This window comes from Daktulosphaira vitifoliae, unplaced genomic scaffold (genome assembly GCF_025091365.1).
Source record: "Daktulosphaira vitifoliae isolate Bord-2020 unplaced genomic scaffold, ASM2509136v1 Scaffold_1, whole genome shotgun sequence".
NCBI lineage: Eukaryota > Metazoa > Arthropoda > Insecta > Hemiptera > Phylloxeridae > Daktulosphaira > Daktulosphaira vitifoliae.
In genome coordinates, this window is record NW_026099572.1 from 3,772,876 (window position 1) to 3,794,499 (window position 21,624).

Genomic DNA, 21,624 nt, shown 5'->3' on the forward strand with positions numbered 1-21,624 from the left:
AATTCACCGTACCGTGCGAAAGTTATTTGCAAATCGAAGGAAAACTGGAAAAACCACCAGTTGGAACAGTTGGTGAAATGGTTATGGGGCAAAATTTTCTCATGCACTTATTCGACGAAATCAGATTTGAGGTAAATGGTAAAGAAGTGGACAAGATAAAATATGTCGGAGTGGCTACAACCATCAAGGGTTATTGTTCGCTCACACCCAACGACATTCGACGATTGCAACCTGCCGGATGGAAATATGCGCAAATCTTGCACAACAACGATTTCATCGATGGGACTGATTTTGTGGCGCAATGTCCATTGTCTATGTGCATGGGATTTTTCGAACGATACCGACGAACACTGATAAACTGTACTCAGACACTTGTGTTGAATAGATCGAGTACCGATAGCACTGTTGTAACATTTGTTCCACAGACAACAACAACAGACGATAAAGCGCAAGTTGCATCATTGATAAAACAAATCAATGTGAAAATATCGAAAATCAAATGGGTGGTAAAGTACTTTGAACCCAGCGTGAAAACCGAACTGGGTCTTATGCGTATTCTGGACAGCAAGAAATGGCTCCCGTTAGAATTTCAACACTGGGATGTTGCCGTTTACCCATTGGTACCGCAGACAACTCATCACACGTGGTCGGTGCGCACCTATTCGAATGTGGAAAAACCCAGATATCTACTTATTGCCATGGGTAATGAGAACGAACACGTTCTTGGAGATTTCGATCACTGTTCATTGAGAAACGTCAAAGCGTATCTGAATGCGGACGAATACCCATACGAGAACCAAAACGCCGATTTCGACAACAACAAGTATACAACCTTCTACAACTCGTACACTCAATTCCAAACAATGTACTACGGTCGTAAAGATCCGTACCCTCTACTAGATTATATAAATTACAAAAAACGTGGACCCATAGTTGTGATCGATTGTTCTAAACAAAACGATACCGTCAAGACTTCAACGGTTGATCTACGTTTGGATTTCGAATGCTCTAAACAGTTTCCCGATAAAACATCATTGTATTGTGTAATTATTCACGATTGTCAAATGGAATACAACGCATTTACGGGTGAAGTACGAAAACTCTAATGTATATACAAATATATTTTTATTATTGTATAATTTACAGTATAGTATAGAAACAAAAAAATGTATAAATATATAATTTTTATTAATAAAAACATAGTTATTTTGCAAACTTGTTGTTTTTTATGTTATTTTATTTCGATTATCCTTGAATTTGACTGGAAAAGTCACACATAGGAGGTCTTTCTTGTCAATTTTCGGCAAAGCATCTATACCTAAAAATGATCTATTTGTAGCCAATTCTACCAGATCGGAAAAGTAATACAAGTGCTGAAATTTTTATAAGTATTAGAGTTAAGATGAAAAAATCAAATATTTTTTAACATACTTTCATGTGTGGATAATTGAAAATAGTTTTCGAGATATTTTCTAGACATTTAGCCATAAATCTCGTACAACAAATTTCATAGAAATATAACAAATCCGGCGTTTTAATTTGGGGAAAAATTATCGGTTTCTTTTCAACCACCATACGATCAATTGAAGACTGAAGTATAACCTTTATTTCATGTAAAATACGCGGACGTATATGAAACAATTGTCGATGTATTTTCTCAAATAACATATCTTTAAAGAAGTACAATTGCGCAAACTCAGATGTATTCATCAAAAATATACAGTTGTCATCTCGTTTTGACTGAAACAGTAATGTATCTTTTCGGGTAATAGTTTGCACCCACTGTGTCAGAATCACCTTAATGTTTTCATCTTGCAAAAGTAGTATTCCGTTTAAATTTTCCGTTATCGATAAAATATATCCGCACATTGATTTACATTCTATGTAGTAAATCGATAGTGATAATAAGTTCTTGATGACAGTTTACCAACTTTACTTTTGGCCAAAATGAATCGTCAGTATCCAGACCAATGTATACACGAGACATTTGTGAAATGCTATATATTGATGAATCGATCAAGTCGTTGATTTTACTGAATTTACACCTTAGTGTAGCCACTGTGATTAAAGTCTCAAGGTCCAATAGGCGTTACTATCGCTGCGATTCGCATTCACCGTTTTTTCAATTGTTTCAATTGAATCCAAAAGTTCGTAATATATTCGCTTCACAACTGAGCATGCACATTCAGGATTGTCCGAATTTTTTCCCACATTCAATAATTCACAACCCTTGTAGTGTAAATAGTCTCCACCGGTACCGTTGACTTTATCTCCTAGACGTTCCGCAAAATATTGTAAATCTCGATAATTTTTCAATAATTTACTGAATGGTTTAAAAACTCTATCTGTCGGTTCGTTTTCAACAAGACAAATCAATTTATTCGATATATTACTTAAATAATCCATCTTACACGCACAATAGATTAACAAATACTGAGAACCGATTAGTAGTCAACAGACAATGTTGCTGCTGCACGACACCAAACTTTCCAAATATCTGTTAGACATTGGTATCTCGATGACGAATGAGGTGTATTTTATGGATTACACGACTATGGCTTATACCCCGTCGACGACGACGACGGCGGCGGCGGCGGCGGCGATTGCGATGACACAATATAACGCGCGACCGTCAATCAGACTGTATTTTTTTTGTCCTCCGTTTTTTTTATTTAAACAAAACGTCGAGATGGTGATGATGATGATGATTATGGCGTAAGGCACAACTATGGCCGGTGGTGGGCCGTCACTCCTCAAATCAACAATCAACAACAAGTATAACGTGAAACCCCCCTGTTCTACCCATTATTAATCTTGTTAATATAGCACCTCCTTTTTGCTTCTTTTTTTTTTACTATTCTTCCCTTTATGAAAATATATATATATTTAAAATAATAATTATAAAAAAATGTCATTATATTATTCATGGCCTCTTTTATTTTTCTCCCTATACTTTTCCTTCATTTTTATTAATATTTGTTTTTTTTTTATCAAAACCTAGTAGCTCCGTCAGCAAGTACTATCTTGTTTGGCGCGGCTACTAGGTCACTGTCCAGTGTTCCCCCTGGGCAGTGGGTAATTAGTAGGCCCTCTGTTTGGCTGAAACCTTACAAAATGATTGTTTTTTTTTACAAATTAGGTAAAATAAACATTCTTACGTAGTTTTTATCTAAATATGTGCATGTCGCATATCAAAATAGCGGATTCGACGTTTAAAATTCGTACTTTTCACCGTTACCGTGTAGCGTACCTGGAAAATGCATTTTTTTTTTCATCAAAAAAAAAAACTTACATCTCATATATACTGTATGACCACCCACCGCATCATAATCCAAAGTTTAGATTACAAACAAATAACTAAATAATAAATATATTCAGTTTTTTTAACAAATTACCCAAAATCAACATTTTACGTACAATTTTTATCTAAAATGAAAATAATTGGCGATACTGTACGGTTAATTTTGATTTATCATATTCGATATATCGTGCACCTTAGGAATAAGCTAATCACCACCTCGACATGCGTACATCGTATTTTTACCGCGCTAAAGATACAAACGTTGCGATTCACACCTCCGACCGACACCGTCATCAGGGCGGTTACACGACTACGGCTTATACCCCGTCGATGACGTCGACGACGACGACGACGACGGCGGCGGCGGCGGCGGCGGTTGCGATGACACAATATAACGCGCGACCGTTTGACGTACAACTCCTAGGTGGGAGGGTGTAGGCAGGGGCAGAGTCTTTAACATTATTGTATGTGACGTGATGACCTTAAGGGCGATTATATTACGTAACACCTGTGATGCTCCTGATTGAGGGGCACGCGTTGCTGCATACGTCACACCGACAACGACGTAACGCCGAGTCAGCTGACCACCTACCCTCCGCCAACCCACATTATTATCGCAATTTTAACAATAACACACTTGATTTACAACTTTAACAATGACGATTGCCCTTAATTAACCATTTAATTACCCATTAACACTCTTAATTTATTACTTTTTGATGACGTATGACACTAATTACCATGGCGGCATCCTTTGATCCCCAGAACCCGCTATTTAGATACTACTAACACTACCATCATAAAAATTGTCTCAATGTGAATATGTTAAATTGTATAATTCGTATATATTTATTAATTTGAAAATTTGTACGATTTAAAATTTTAATCGGATATTAAATGCTTGTTAAATATATTTGCTTGATTGAATGTAACGTAATTTTTTTGCTTTAACATTTTTCGTAAATATAAAAAAATGATTTCATTCTGTTCAAAACAGCACATGTTATCTTCTCTGTATCAGTCGGCATTGATAACTTGTACCGGTTGAACACGGAGGTAGTGGTGATAATATTTGACCGTGAAAGTATACGGCGGCCTTTGACAATACCGAGCCAAATATGTTTCACGGTCAATCAGTCTGTCGGCTGATTAGTTACGGTGGACATTTGTTAATGTGTCTGTGCGCTATATGGTATTATAACACCCGTTTACGTAATCGACGTACGCGTGTTTTTTTTGTTCTTTGTTACCATATTGTTGTTATCCGGCCTATTGTATATAGCCGTGAAAGACTTGTTTAAGAGTTGTGGTCTTATTAAGTTTGGAGTTATTGGTGAAAGCTTGAACACCGGTTTATTCCGTTATTGTTAGACTGTTATTGTCAAAGTTGAAGCTACCACATGGAAGACATTCAAATCAGTAAATAGAACGAGTTAAATCCTGTTATAATATTGTATGTAAATTTATTTATAGTTAAGTCTATTAGGTGTAGCTACATTTGTACTTGGGGACGCCCATTATATTTGTTGATATTTATTAGTTATATTTATTAGTTATATTTATTATAAAACCGAACAAAATACCATATTTTTATTTTTATAATATATGCAAATAGGAATTGTACGAATATCAATCTCTTTTATTATATTTGGGTATACATTTGTTTAATTCATTTCTTTTTTCTGTGTTAATTATTACCATATCAGTTATACGGGCCAACCGTTATTATAGGAGCCCGTTGGCTAACATTTGGTCGCAGAGCGCGGTTAACGTTTTTGTCTGAGCCTGTATGGGCCCGCTCAGATCTTTATATGTAGCATATGAGTACAATTGGTAAATAGTAATAGTAAAAAAAAAAAATGTTTGTTGTTTTTTTTAATTTGGTTTTGTATACTTAAGTATAAATTATTGATAAGTATAAGATGATCGCGCGTGTGCGTTGAGTGTTTATACATTTGTATAGTTGGTTTTAATTACATATTTTGTTTTGTTTTTATATATAATTATCAGTGATACTAGTATTTTCCTTGAATATTAGCCAAGTTATTAGCACCTAGAGATACGCAGAAGGAAAATAATTATAATTTTTTCTCAATCCATTATATTGTGGTCAGCGACACTTTCTTTGTGTAAAAAAAAAAAAAAAATTCTTATTAGCTAGTCGTTTATTGAATTAACTTTTAGTAATTTGTTTCTTGGATTAATTTCATTCGTTGATCGGCATTTTCTTTTGTTATTGTCTAATTAAATTGGTCCTTTACAATTACATATTGTTTCAAAAAAAAAAAAAATTTGTTTTATTTATTAATTGTGAGCGATATTTGTGTTATTTAACACGTCTTCATGGCATCCACAGCAGCAACTCGATTACGGGATCGGGCAAAGGTGAAGCGCGCTGGTTATGCAAACCGAATCCAGGCTATGCATACTGCTGCCCAAGGAGCTATCGTGGACCTTAATATGGCGGGTCAATTTTTAGTCTTGTCTGATGGCATCGATCAATTGTGGAAGGCTTTTTTAGTTGAAGATGATGCGTATGTGAATGTATTAATCGATCTTGATGAATTATCAGATTATTCCGATGCGTTAAATATTCAGCTTGAGGGACTGGTCGCGTTTGTCAAGGCAACAGCCAATAGACTTCGAGATTACGAGGCGGATCAGTCAATGGTCTCAGCAACAGAGGAGCCAATAGAACCAATAATTACCAGTGATAGGATGCCGTCAGTTATTAATCCACTTGGTCCGTCCATTGAGAAGGCGCAAATTACTCCTGTCGAATTCAGTGCTACTGTGGATCATGTAGTATCCCCTCAGTCAGCAAGCCATATTGAAGGCACACGGCTCCCGAAGATACCGCTACCTAATTTTAGCGGTGATATTTACAGTTGGTCATTTTTTCGAGATCGTTTTATATCTATGGTTGATCAACGTTCAAATTTATCTAACATAGATAAAATGTATTATTTGTTTGGTTGTCTCAATGAGCAAGCTTTGGAAGCTGTTCGTGGAATAACTTCAGCGGGGGACAATTACAAGTTGGTATGGTCAACTCTGGAAGCTTTATACGATCGGCCTCGGTTAGTAGCTAGTTCTTTAGTTGAGAAACTGATTAAAGCACCACTATCAAATCATGAATCGTTGCCTGACTTAATCAAGATCCTTGCTTTGTTCGATGATAACGTTGCTGTCCTCAAATCAATGAACATTTCAGATTTAGGTGACTTTATTTTATTTACAATGGCTTCTAGATGTTTACCTGCTTCATGTCGCTCTATGTTTGAAGAGCAGGCATTAGATGTGTTCCCTACAGTATCTAGTCTTATGTCTTTTATCAAGAGGCGCATTTCAATATTGCAGTTAGTACGTGGTCCAGATGCAGTAGCTACACCATCAACTTCTTCAATCAAGGGAAAACCCGATAAACACCATTCAAACTCAGATAATAAATTCAATCATCATAGTCGATGGAAAAGATCGCAACCCTCGACATTTCTCACTGCAGGAACTCAACAAACATCGCCTTTATGCAAGTGCTGTCAAGGTTTTCATGCTCTGACATCATGTGAACAGTTCAAAAGCTGGGCAGTGGAGACGCGTTTAAAGTGGGTGAGAAAGAATTTTATTTGCTATAGATGCCTCCGTGGAGGTCATTGGGCTCAAAAATGTAATGGTAAATCGTCATGCAGTAAATGTTCTCGCCATCATCATATCTTATTACACAAGGACACAATACAACCTCAAAGTGACATGAATATACCTGTCGGTGTTACTAACATGCCATCTACATCATCTCTTGTTGGTCAGTCCAATTCCTTTTCCGTATTGTTGGGTACAGCCCAGGTGCATGTATCAGATATTGCGGGTACGCGCCATACAGTGAGGGCGCTAATAGATTCGGCATCGCAAATATGTGCCATGACATCATCTAGTGTGAAACGGTTAGGACTATATCAAACTAAATGGACTGCTCCGGTGGCAGCTGTTCAAAATGTCCAAGGTTTGGTTAATTGTGAAATACGGCCACGATTTGCGACGTCGCCGGTGTTGCCGATTACGGCCTGGGTCTTTCCTACTATTACAGCTAATATGCCTCGTTCTAAGATATCTAATATGATTGCGAATAAATATAGTAGTTTAGCAATGGCTGATCAACAATTTAATTCTCCTGCACCAGTTGACTTCCTTTTAGGTGCTGATGCTTTTGCGTTCATTCTCAACGGTAAGCGTTTTTCTGTTGATGATTCTTGTCCTGTTGCATTCGGCTCCATATTTGGTTGGATATTGATTGGTTCTGTACCCACGTCTGAACAACATCCACCTCATTCATGCCCAGTGTCGTTGGTAACTTCACTAGATATTATGATGGAAAGATTTTGGACGCTAGAAGAGCTAGACGCCGCTCCAGCGGACTTCACTGATGAAGGCAAGTGTGAGAGCATGTTCTTAAATGGTTGTACTCGATCCGCCTCCGGTCGTTTGTCTGTTTCTTTACCATTGAAGCATGAGATTGTTGACAATACTTTTATTGGATCACGAGAGGTTGCATTAAAACGCTTTCACCATTTGGAAAGGAAACTGGAGTCTGATCATCGGATGCGAGAATTGTATTGTAACTCTATGGAAGAGTAAATTTCACTTGGTCACATAAATATAGCGCCATCACCGGGTTATTACTTTATACCACACCATGCGATATACCGTCCCTCGGATGTGAATCCAAAATTCCGAGTTGTGTTTGATGCGTCTGCGAAAGCATACAATGGGTTATCTCTTAATTGTTGTTTGTTGTCCGGACCTAAACTCCAGCGTGATGTTGTCGACGTATTATTGTTGTTTCACCTTTACCGGTACGCATTCACGGCTGATATTTGCAAGATGTACCGACAGATCGAAATCAATCCTGAACATAGGCGTTTTCAACATATTTTGTGGCGAGCTACATCCTCGGATGCCATCCAAGAATTTGAACTCAACACAGTTACGTATGGAGTCAACTGTGCTCCATATCTTGCCTTACGTACATTAAAATATATAGCTGACCATGATTGTGCAGATTTTCCATTAGTTCGACAAGCGCTACAATATCATACCTATGTCGATGATATATGTTTTGGAGCAGATCCAGTAATCGGTGTGAGGCAATTACAAAAGGATTTAATTTCAGTTCTTAACAAGTCGGGAATGGATTTGAAAAGGTGGTCCAGTAATTTACAGGATATATTGGAGGCAGTAGCGCCTGAAAATCGGGCATGCGGCTCCTTGTCGTTCGATGATGAGGGTAAGGATGGTGTGAAGGTGTTGGGTTTGCGTTGGAACCATCGAGATGATTTTTTCTATTATTCATATGAACCTAATTCACTAGTAACCACAAAGCGTGGCATGCATTCCCTAATTGCCAGAATTTTTGACCCATTAGGTTTGATTTCTCCGGTGGTGTTTCTTGCAAAACAGTTGATGCAACGTGTGTGGAAGGCCCAATTAGATTGGGATGACCAATTACCAACCGAAATCCTCGACTTGTGGTGTTCATTTATTTCGGAGTTGCCTTCCTTGCAGAATTTGACAATACCGCGTTTCATACATACACGTCATCGGATAAAAGGCATTTTGTGTGGTTTTTGCGATGCATCGGAGCGTGGATGTGCCGCCGTGGTTTATTTAAGAATTGAGAACGCTTCAGGAACACCCTCAATCTCTATGATTGGAACGAAAACAAAATTAGCCCCGATGAAGTCCGAAACGATCCCTAGGTTAGAGCTGTGTGCAGCAGTTTTATTAGCCCGATGGATGGCTCGCATCCATAGCATATTGTCTCAAGAATTAAATATCATGGGCATGTGGGCTTGGTCGGATTCTACGATTGTTCTCAGTTGGTTATCCATGTGTCATGAGAAGTTTAAAATATTTGTTTCTAATAGAATCTTTAAAATTCATTCGCTAATACCGGACGCGCATTGGTCTTATATTCCCTCCGCGGACAACCCGGCGGATTGCGCATCACGTGGGATGACATCTTTAGAATTGATGAATCATGAGCTGTATTGGCATGGTCCACATTTATTATCAGGACTACCACTTGAGTCGGATAGTAAAATACCACTTCTGTCAATTGATCAATTGCCTGATGTCAAAACAATACCTGTTACAACATTATCAGTTGAAGTTAAAGAAGAATGGTTTGATCGGTTTTCCTCGTATTGGCGTATGATTCGTGTCGTCGCGAGGCTACGGCGTGTTTTGCTATGTCATCGTAAGCAAATCAAATCCACGGATTTTTTAACTCTTACAGAGTTAGATCAGGCAGCTAATGTGATCGCATTGGCAGCTCAGGCGTCTTCCCTTGGCACACTTTTTCATGAACTGAAACATAACTTACCCGTATCTTGTCGACCTATTGCTTGCTTAAGACCCTTCATAGACACTGCTGGTTTGATTCGGGTCGGTGGTAGATTGGTGCATTCTGATTTGTCAGAAAATCAAAAGCATCCCATATTGGTGCCAAAGTCTTCACATATGGCTTTATTATTTGTACGACACTGGCATGAGCTTACTGGACACAGTGGTCCACGTGTATTAACATCAATAATTGGTCGTAAATTTTGGATTCCTTCTATACGATCTCTCATTCGCCATGTAGTTAGTAAGTGTACTAAGTGTGTACGGTTATCTGGAATAAATTCACAGCCATTGATGTCGGACTTGCCACGATCTCGAGTATCAGAATGTCGGCCATTCTCTCGGGTTGGAATTGATTTCGCCGGCCCATTTCTTATGCGTGAACAACGATTACGTAAATCGCGTCAATACAAAGTGTATATCGCAGTATTCGTATGTTTTACGGTTAAAGCAATACATTTAGAATTCGTCTCAGAATTGTCTACAGATGCTTTTTTAGCGGCATTAAGTAGGTTCGTTGCCCGTCGAGGCTTACCGGATGACATATATACCGACTGTGGCACGAATTTTATTGGTGCGCAAAGACAACTTTATGAGATAATAAATAGACCAGAAAATAGAGACATCATTAGTGCTGGTGCTCATAGTCATTGGCACTTTAATCTTCCTAGCGCACCACATTTTGTAGGATTATGGGAGGCAGCAGTACGTTCTGCAAAGATGTTGATGGTTCATATCATGGGGGAGCAAAACTTCACTCTAGAAGAATTTTCAAATACGAGGTGTGTTCAAAAAGTAAGGTGACTTGATATTTTTATGAAAAACTATTTATTTATTCATCAATGTTTATGTTGTCCCCTTCAAAGTAATCCCCCTCAGATGTAATACACTTGTGCTAACGCTTTTTCCAATCTTCGAAACACTTCTGATAAGCACTTTTTGGTATAGCCTTGAGCTCTTTCAGCGATGCAGTTTTTATCTCCCCAATCGTTGCAAATCTTCGTCCTTTCATAGGGTTTTTCAGTTTTGGGAACAGAAAAAAGTCGCATGGGGCTAAATCCGGTGAATATGGTGGCTGAGGCATGATTGTGGTGTTGTTTTTGGCCAAAAAATCTCTCACAAGGAACTATGAGTGAGCAGGTGCATTATCATGATGCAAAAGCCATGAATTGTTTTTCCATAATTCCGGACGATTTCTTCGTATTGCTTCTCGCAAATGACGCATAACTTCAAGATAATACTCCTTATTGACCGTACGACCTTGTGGTAAGAACTCCTGATGCACTACGCCACGACAATCGAAGAAAACGGTGAGCAAAACCTTGACATTTGATCGAACTTGGCGTGCTTTTTTCGGTCTTGGCTCTCCTGAGCTCTTCCATTGGGACGACTGAACTTTGGTTTCGATGTCATAACCATATACCCATGATTCGTCACCAGTTATGACCCTTTTGAGCAAATCAGGATCATCATTGACGTCATTCAACAGCTCCAGAGCGATGCTCATGCGACGATTCTTCTGGTCAAAATTAAGCAGTTTCGGAACAATCTTCGCTGACACACGTCTTATGCCCAAAATATCCGAAAAAACTTCATGGCACGAGCCAACCGATATGCCAACATCCTCAGTAACTTCTCTGATAGTGATTCGTCGATTTTCCAAAACAATTTTCTTCACTGCTTCAACATTTTCATCTGTTGTTGACGTGCTGGGACGTCCAGAGCGAGGTTCGTCTTTGGCATCTTCTCGGCCATCTTGGAAAAGCTTGTACCACTTATAAACGTTATTTTTACTCAGAGCGGACTCACCGTATGTTACTGTCAACATTTCAAGTCTATTAGAACACTTAATTCCATTTTTGACACAAAATTTGATGCAAATTCTTTGATCCATTTTTTTTTTTGATAGCAGAAAATCGCCGAGCACACCAAAATACGTCTAATCTTTGTATCTGTCAAAAACAAACTAAATATGCTATATACTTGAAACTGTGTACAGATGTTCGGTACGAGTGTACCAACATGACATAAAAAAAAATCTAAGATCGAACGGACGTAGCCCGCGAAATTTGAAAAGTCACCTTACTTTTTGAACACACCTCGTATGTTGTGTCGCATCGAGGGAATTTTAAATTCTCGACCATTGACGCCTTCCTCTTCTGATCCATCAGAGCTGGATTGTCTAACTCCCGGACATTTCCTGATTGGGCAGCCATTGTTGGCTGTTCCCGAAGAGACGATACCAGTTACTTCACGGAAAATTATTAACCGATGGAAGATCCTCAATCAATGTGTTCAGTCGTTTTGGCGCCGTTGGCATCTTGAGTATTTTCAAACCTTGCAAACTCGGACAAAATGGACAAAGGAGGCACCAAATTTGATGGTAAACGATTTGGTGGTGATTAAGGATTCTCAAAACCCTCCCATGAGATGGCCTATGGCGAGAATTATACAAACGTTCCCAGGATCTGATGGGGTAGTACGTGTTGCCCGTGTGAGAATCACACATGGAGAGCTCACGCGGCCAATAGTTAAGTTAGTTAAGTTACCAACTGAAGTTTAGTTTTCTTTTAGTGTTTAAAATATATAATATGAATTTTTAAATAATTATTTCATGAAAAATTATTCTTTGTTATTGTAGTTACCTGTTTATTTATTCATTAATATCTTATTATAAGTTATTAACAAGATATTTGTGCTTAGTTCACTCACAATCAATGAACTAAATCCTATAATATAACGAGTTGTCCCAATGATTGATTTTAATGGAAGGTTAAGTGCTAATGGGGGGATCTTCAATGTTATGTTCAAAGATCGAAAAAAATATATATATATACTCATTTCTAGTCTTTAAAATAAAAAAAACTTTTTGGAGGTTGATGTTTACTATTAGTATTGTTATTATTTTTTTTGTATACCATGTTTATTATGTTTTTTTTTTTGGCTTTTGTTGTTTTTCTTCTAATATTGTATAGTTTGGTGATTTATGTGTATTATGTAATATGTACAGCAAGATTTTGGTCGTCAACTTCTATTCATCATCATTCAACATTTGGAAGATTTGGATCTCCCAAGGGGGAGCATGTTCAAAACAGCACATGTTATCTTCTCTGTATCAGTCGGCATTGATAACTTGTACCGGTTGAACACGGAGGTAGTGGTGATAATATTTGACCGTGAAAGTATACGGCAGCCTTTGACAATACCGAGCCAAATATGTTTCACGTTCAATCAGTCTGTCGGCTGATTAGTTACGGTGGACATTTGTTAATGTGTCTGTGCGCTATATGGTATTATAACACCCGTTTACGTAATCGACGTACGCGTGTTTTTTTTGTTCTTTGTTACCATATTGTTGTTATCCGGCCTATTGTATATAGCCGTGAAAGACTTGTTTAAGAGTTGTGGTCTTATTAAGTTTGGAGTTATTGGTGAAAGCTTGAACACCGGTTTATTCCGTTATTGTTAGACTGTTATTGTCAAAGTTGAAGCTACCACATGGAAGACATTCAAATCAGTAAATAGAACGAGTTAAATCCTGTTATAATATTGTATGTAAATTTATTTATAGTTAAGTCTATTAGGTGTAGCTACATTTGTACTTGGGGACGCCCATTATATTTGTTGATGTTTATTAGTTATATTTATTATAAAACGGAACAAAATACCATATTTTTATTTTTATAATATATGCAAATAGGAATTGTACGAATATCAATCTCTTTTATTATATTTGGGTATACATTTGTTTAATTCATTTCTTTTTTCTGTGTTGATTATTACCATATCAGTTATACGGGCCAACCGTTATTATAGGAGCCCGTTGGCTAACACATTCAATAAATCAAAAAAATATATATAGTTTATTATAACATTTTAAGTCTTAACGTATAACATTATAAAAAAAAAATGTAACGACAAATATCGACTGGTTAATTATTAGTAGCAAGGCTCGGAGTTTTAGACAATTTCATACATGTTCGAAAAATGCATACTGATATTCTAGTTTAATACAAATTCGTATCACAATTACCTTACTTTATAGATATAAATTTACTTTCTATATTTTTGCGAAATTGTCTATTTTAGTATTTTGTAACATATATATGCATATTTAGCATATAAACAATATTGAATATATACCATCAATACCTCAATATCACTCACTCCGGTTATCTTAGATGTGAACGGCCAATGGGTTGCTTATTGTTCAGTAAATAAATAGTGTGTAATTCACAAAGTTAATTTTTTGGTTTAAGGCCATCAATTAGATTGTGTGTGTTTTTGTAATCAACGAATCTCATGGTGTTGGTAATATTAATTTTGACGTCATTAGTTGAATATAGCGGCGATCGCTGTTGCCTGAGTCAATAGCAGGTCGGATGGTGTTATAATTATATTTATAATATACATACATAGGTATGCAAGTTTTTAGTGTGGATACAGCTGATTCTGATATATATTAATGTCTGGAATAGACATAAATATGCGGTAGAAATTATCGCATTAAATATCTTCACTCTATGTATTCAAATGACTTTAAAAAAAATTATATTTGTTGAGCATTTTAATGCGTAAAATGAGAGTTGGTGTTACATACTTCCAACCTATGTGTTAAAAATACTTGTATCTACTCGTCCTAAAATTTTTAATTGCTAGAAAATGGCTATTTTGCAATTATGAAAACAAAATGATAAAAATATGATATTGACTTAGTCTAAGAATGCATAAATTGAAAATATTGTGTAATGTTGTTTTATATTATTTTATACATTTCAATGCATACATTATTATAATGTTCGATAATTATATTTTTTTGAATTGTTTTTTTTTTAAAGAACAGTTTGTAGAAATACTGAATTTGAGTATATATATGAAACAGCCCCGAGATGTGACACAAAGCAACAGTAAAATGATAATTGAATATATATTTAAAAGAGTTCTCTGTTAGATCTGTTTCACTCTATATAAAAATTTAATAAAAATAATTAAAAATCAATTACCATCTAAATCGTTAATCTCAGTGCTACTTCCATTATCAGTAGCATTTCTTTCGTTTGCAATTTCTAACACTTTTAAAGCACTAATTTGACCCTTATTATTAGCATATTCCTTATATCCATTGAACACTGCTTGTGAGCTATAAAACGCTATGGGATACATTTCCTATAAAAATTCAATGTCAAATTATTTATGGGTCTCAAACTATTAATAAAATTAATTAATAAATATTTATAAAAGTTAAAAATTAATTTATGATATGTTTGTAATTTTATAGTTAAATGTATTTTCCTTTTTTTATTTGATAATAAATGCACTTACTTACTATTATTCACGTTTCAATTTATGATATATGACATTATTTAATTAAAAATTCAACATATTTTAGACAATGTTTCTATAATTTTTTTTAATAATCTGAATTATACTACTAATTGTTTTTTCATGTCAATTACAAATGCTTATTCAAATGTTAATAATTTTCATGTAAAAAAAATCGCGTACTGTTACCAGTAAATAATGTAATAAGTGTTTATTTCTGTACTTTACATAATATGGACTGACATTTGATACAATAGGAAAATTGCATAAAAAATCAAAATTTCAAAATGCTGTATAAACGTAACTACTGAATTAAAATAAGAGTTTTTGGTATCAAAATTTTTCTTTAAAACTTGTCTATAAAATATTTTTTGTAATTGTGAAAAATAACATGAAACATATTTTAAATATAGTTCTATATTGAAAAAATTTATTAAAAAAAAAAAAAGTATAAAATGTTATGTAAATCATAAGTTATATGAGTTGTCAGTTAGATCCGTTCCACTCTGTATATGAATAAAGCAAAAATCATCTAATGAATTTTTGCCTTTTAGGGTATTCAAAACAACCATTTATTAACTCATGTATCAAACCAGTCCCTTACAATTCATAAATTACGCCTGATATAAACATTTCTATTACAATTAACGAATCACAAATAATTATACAACATCTTTATTTCTTAAGTCCATATCAACTTGAGTATTTTAAATTGAAACTTTTAATAAAAATAATTTAATTATTTAATTATTTTTAATATCAGAAATGACATAACTAAAAAAATGACTGATCAATAACAACTTTTTAGCACTATTTTAGAAAAGGTAATAATTACTACTCATAAAAATATAAAAACTCACACATTATCTCCAACAATAATTTTTAAATGTTAATATTTACAAAAATACTGGTTTTAAAGTTGTTACCATCAGCGATTTTCTTAATCAGAAGATTTTCTATAATAAAAACTTACAGTATATGTACTCTATTGTACAAAATTGTATATTAAATAATTAAATTAAAAACTATTTCTTTATAATATATGTAACATCTCACCTCATTTGAAGGATTTAGAAGTTCTTTTAATAAATTATCTGGTACTTCATCATTCTGCAAAACATTTTAGTTGTTAATATGACTACTTTAAAAATTGATAGTTAATATTATTTATATTCTTAGTTATTTTATGCTTTTCTATTTTTAAATCTATCTATCCCTTATTTCTTACACCTTAAATCCATATCATCATGAGATTTTTTTAAATGAATCATAAAAATTTAACTTTTCAATTAATTTTTACACAATGTGTAAGTTAAATAATTCCAGTGTAGAAATTAAATCTAAACAATTTTTCTTTATTATATCTGAATACCTCACCTCATCTGAAGAATCGGTTATATCAGTTTCTGAATCTTTTGCTGGTCCACCATTCTACAAAACATTTATTTTAATTGTCAATATGATAACATTAAAACATTTATAGATATTTGAAACTGTAAAAATCCATTGTATATCAAACATATTTAACTATATAAAATTGTATACTGAAAGAAAATTGTAATTGAGATTTTACTGATGTATTTTTCACAAGGTTTATATGAACTTGTAAAAAGTATGTATGTTGAAAAATCTCAGTATTTAATAATTTTACATTCTAAGAAATATACAAAAAGTAATTAACTGTTCCTAATATATCATGTTTTATAACAAATTACCAATTATTATTATATATTAATCATTTACCTTCTTTTATACACATATGTGTACAGAGGAAAGTACCTAAACCACTAAATAATAATCTTAATTTTATAAAATAATAATGATACTTAGTTGTAATGAATATTATAACTTCAAAAGGATTAATGATTGAGTTACAAGTATTTTGATATATAAAGAGGAATTATACATAATGTATAATGTGGTTAGAGTATCCATTGTAAATATACCAATACAAACTGGACCCCCCGCGCAACATATCCACTAAAAGTATTAAATTGCTTATAATTCAAAAATTATTTTTTTGATTAATTTTAGTTATAATGCGAAGTTAAGAAGGTATTGGTTTTACTATGTTGTTTTTTTTTTTTTGTGTCTGTTACTATTTTTTCTCAGCTCTCACTGGACTGATTATTATCAACAATACGTCAAAAAATCACAAATCGTATTTAGTCGAAAACATTACCCTCAAAAATTGAAAAAATTTCCCTCGTTTCCCGTAAATGGGGGAAATCTCCAAAAAAGTTACAAATTTAAAAATCGATAATTTTCAAAATTTTTTCAATTTTTTTTACTTAAAACTGCCATAACTTTTCAAAAATAAACAAATCAATATAATTTTTTTTATCGATGCATAATGTTTTTACCTATCTTTTGGTATATTTTTTTTTGTAAATCTGTCATTTAACTTGTCCACTGGGGGGGTTTTAAATGACAACTTTTTCACAAAAAATTAACTTTTTCAACTTAACCTTTGAAAATGTTCCTGAAAGTCTGACACTTTTATATATATCTTAAATTAAAGCTAATGTAATATACTTTATCATGGAAAAAAAAATATTCGGTTTTTATATTGTCTTCATGGTGATAATAGTTAAGATAATAGATAATAAGATAATAAGATAATAGTCAGGATAAAATAAATGAGCTTATTAATTTAACAAAGTTATGTATGAGTCAAAATGTTTTTCAGTTTCAAAATAAATTTTATGAGCAAACTGTGGGCACAGCAATGGGAAATCCACTATCACCATTTTTAGCAGAACTTTTTATGAGTAGGTTTGAAACAAATTTAAAATACACTTATGGTGATTTTCCAAAAATTTGGGTTAGGTATGTCGATGATATTTTTGCAGTTATAAATAAAGATTTTAATATGGGGGTTTTCATACAACATTTAAATTCTTTTTACCCATCGATTAAATTTACATATGAACAAGAAATAGAGGGAAAATTGCCTTTTTTGGATTTATTAGTTAAAAGAACAGAGGGGGAACTAAATTTTGAAATTTATCGGAAAAACACACACACGTTCAGATACATTCCGAACACATCGAACCACACCTGGCAACACAAATTGTCAGCTTTTAATAGTATGGTTTACAGATTAATTAATATTCCGATGAATAAAATAGATTATGATAAAGAATTGGTGGTTATAAAAGAAATAGCTAAATTTAATGGGTATAACGAAAACATAATTTTGAAATTAGTCCGAAAACAAAAGTGGAAAAAAGAAAGGAGGGCAGCTAGTACACTCTCCAGCGAGGGGGAACAAAAAGTAATTAGATCACCAATTTTATTTTATCCGGGCATCTCAAATGGATTAACTAAAATATTTAAGAATTTTGGTATTACTTTGGTAACATCTAAGAGTAATAATTTAAGAGATTTATTAGGTAACCCTAAAGATAAGGTAGATGAAGGGGGGAAATCAGGCATTTATAAAATACAATGTGAAAGTTGTAATAAATGTTACGTAGGACAAACAAAAAGAAATATAGGGGTCAGGTTTAAAGAGCACTTAAGAAATATTAAAAATCAAGAAATTGAGAAATCTCCAGTGGCCGAACATTTATTGACACATAATCACTCTATTAAAACCATAAAACTAATTAAAAACGTAAATAATTACAAAGAACTTAATATCAGAGAAGCAATAGAAATGTTTAAAAATAAAAACAATTTAATTAATTGGGATCTTGGCCCACTGAAAAATTCATTATTAAACTTGTGTAAACTGGCAAAATGTGATAATATTACTTAGTGATAACGTCACTAGGTGATAAGGTCACTAGGGGTATATAAGGGAGTTTTTTCTAGTCGGGGTGTCAGTATGTGTTTAGCGTTGATAATGGTAACATTGTTTCCGAAATACGTATCCGCGACTTTTCATTAATTTTTTTGTGGCTTTTGAGTTTAATATTTTTAATATTTTTTAGTTTTTTTAAATTAATAATATTTTTAATATAGTTTTAATTTTACTTAATTAACTAGCCACAAGTGATCAATTTTTATTAGATAATAGTTATTTTTGTGTAAACATTTTCTATTTTCTATTTTACATTTTTAACTTAATAATGCTATAACTTATTGAGTAGTGTAAGGATCAATACAATTTTTTTATGAGAAATAATATTTATATCCCTCTTTCATTCCATATACTTTGTCTTAATCAGGATATAAATAAGAAAATAGGAGATAATGTAGCTTTTGGAATAATCCACCAATTTTTTAAAATTAAACACTATCGAAGCTTTTTTTATGGTAGTGATTTTAATCACTGTGAGATATCATTATACTTGACCCAACTATGCCACGTCACCACTGTGCTGGGTTTCGTTGTTATTGTTTTAACATAATAATTCAATACATAAATTATTTAAATATATATATGATAATTATCTAAAAGTTATAAGAGTTTATTGAGTAATAATAATTGACCTTCTTTTATATACATATGTGTGTAAAGGAAAGTATCTAAGCCACTAAAAAATACTATGAAATTTAAAGATAAAATAATAATAATAATTATAAATACTTGATTTGAATAATTGTTAGTAGTTTCTTTGCCAGAACAGGGCATTCCAGTTGAAAATATTGGTAAGGCTATCACATACATAAAACAAAGGAATATTCCAGAACAATAATAGAAACTCATTTTTAATGGAGATTATAATTACAACAGTAATGAAAGTCAAATACTGATAATATAATTCCAATAATATCAGATAAATGTGATAAATTATTTTAATTATAAAATTAATATATATATATATATATATATATTTAATGTGTAACATTTAAAATAATACTTGTATTAGTCAAATTTAATTGACATGATTAATGAGTTAACATTTATAAAAATTATTCATAGATTATTCCAAGTTAATTTTACCATTCGTTTTAAAAATTGCAAAATAATATAAAAATATAAATTTAATATTCTATCAATCGTCTTATTTATTACTAAAATGTTTATCAAATTTTATTAATAGTGTACGGTGGCAAGTTTACTTTAATAATAAGATTGTTTTCTTGGATTTAACAAATTTTCACTGTTTTTCGGTTTTTAAAGGAGGTATATTTGAATATATTAATCAAACAATGACACTATGTTCAAATATAATTTAAATGAAAATATGTATTTGCTCGATATCGTACTTGTATAATTTTTGCAAAAAACGAAATATTATTGTAGTATAGTTATAACTTTAGCATAAATAAATAAATAAAACGTATTGCAATAGTTAAAGAATATCATAACGTATAAAATAATTTTTAAAATGAATTTTTATCTGTGCATTATTGTAAATAAATANAAAGTATAGTTAAAAAAAACTAAAAAACACGCTTTCATAACATATGAAACTAAAAAGTAAAAAATAAATATAGTTTAAAAAAACTAAAAAAACACGCTTCTAAAGCACATCGACTAAAAAGTTAAAAATAATTTTTAAAATAATCTTAAAACTATAATTAACAAAAAATACTAGTATTATTGTGAAATAAAATAACCTTAAAACAATAATGAACGAATAATAATAGTATTATTGTGATATAAAATAAGCTTAAAACAATAATAAACGAAAAATACTAGTATTATTGTATGATAAAATAATCTTAAAAAAATAATTAACAAAAAATACTAGTATTATTGTGAAATAAAATAACCTTAAAACAATAATGAACGAAAAATACTATTATTATTGTGATAAAAGCGTCGGGCGCTCAATATACGAAAAATATGGCACAAAGCACCCACGCTTTTTTCACAATAATACTAGTATTTTTCGTTTATTATTGTTTTAAGCTTATTTTTAACTTTTTAGTCGATGCGCTTTAGAAGCGTGTTTTTTTAGTTTTTTTAAACTATATTTATTTTTTACTTTTTAGTTTCATATGTTATGAAAGCGTGTTTTTTAGTTTTTTTTAACTATACTTTTTTCACATAAATAGCTCGGTATGTATGTTTTTGGTTAAAATATTGTTAAGCACAGGGGCACTAAATATTATAGAGCGTACCTGAACCGGTTATAAACACTTAATACTGATCAGACTGTTTTGTGTAATGCCGTGTAAATAGAGTCACTGGAGGTGGGAGGGTTCGCCTGCACAAAACCAGTGATCTATGTTGTGAATAAATGTGTAAGTGTGTTTTTGTTTTGTGTGTTTAAAACTCTTCAATTAATTAATGTAGATGAAACTTGACTTAATTTTAAATATTATGGTTTTTATGGGCGGGCGGAGCGCGGGGGTAACGCTATACGTAAGGCATATACGACAGCACCGACGGTAGGAATATATGAATGAATATTTTTTGGGCGGGCGGAGCGCGGTGGAAACGCTATATGTGTGACATATACGGCGGCATCGTGGATAGAAATAGATAAATGAATATTAATATTTAAGTATATATATAAATATATAATAATGAAACTTAAGTACGGAAATGTATCATACACGAGGTATAGCTGTATTTTGTGGGTGGGCCGTGCGCGGGGGAAACGCTATATGTGTGGCATATACGGCGGCATCGTCGATATAAATAGATAAATGAATATTAATATTTAAGTATATATATAAATATATAATAATGAAACTTA

At 32.9% G+C, this 21,624-nt stretch overlaps 1 protein-coding gene across 1 annotated transcript in view; it reads right to left on the reverse strand.

The window, feature by feature from the left end:
- Positions 1-19,778, reverse strand: part of LOC126896390 (uncharacterized) — a 39,929-nt gene extending 20,151 nt beyond the window's left edge. The window contains exons 1-4 of the mRNA XM_050669133.1: positions 19,560-19,778; positions 16,400-16,453; positions 16,079-16,132; positions 14,704-14,866 (exon numbers count right to left, since the gene is read on the reverse strand). Of these exons, the coding sequence (XP_050525090.1) occupies positions 14,704-14,866; positions 16,079-16,132; positions 16,400-16,453; positions 19,560-19,679 (391 nt within the window). The 5' untranslated portion in view covers positions 19,680-19,778. The remainder of the gene's footprint in view (positions 1-14,703; positions 14,867-16,078; positions 16,133-16,399; positions 16,454-19,559) is intronic.
- Between the last annotated feature and the right edge of the window lie 1,846 nt (positions 19,779-21,624).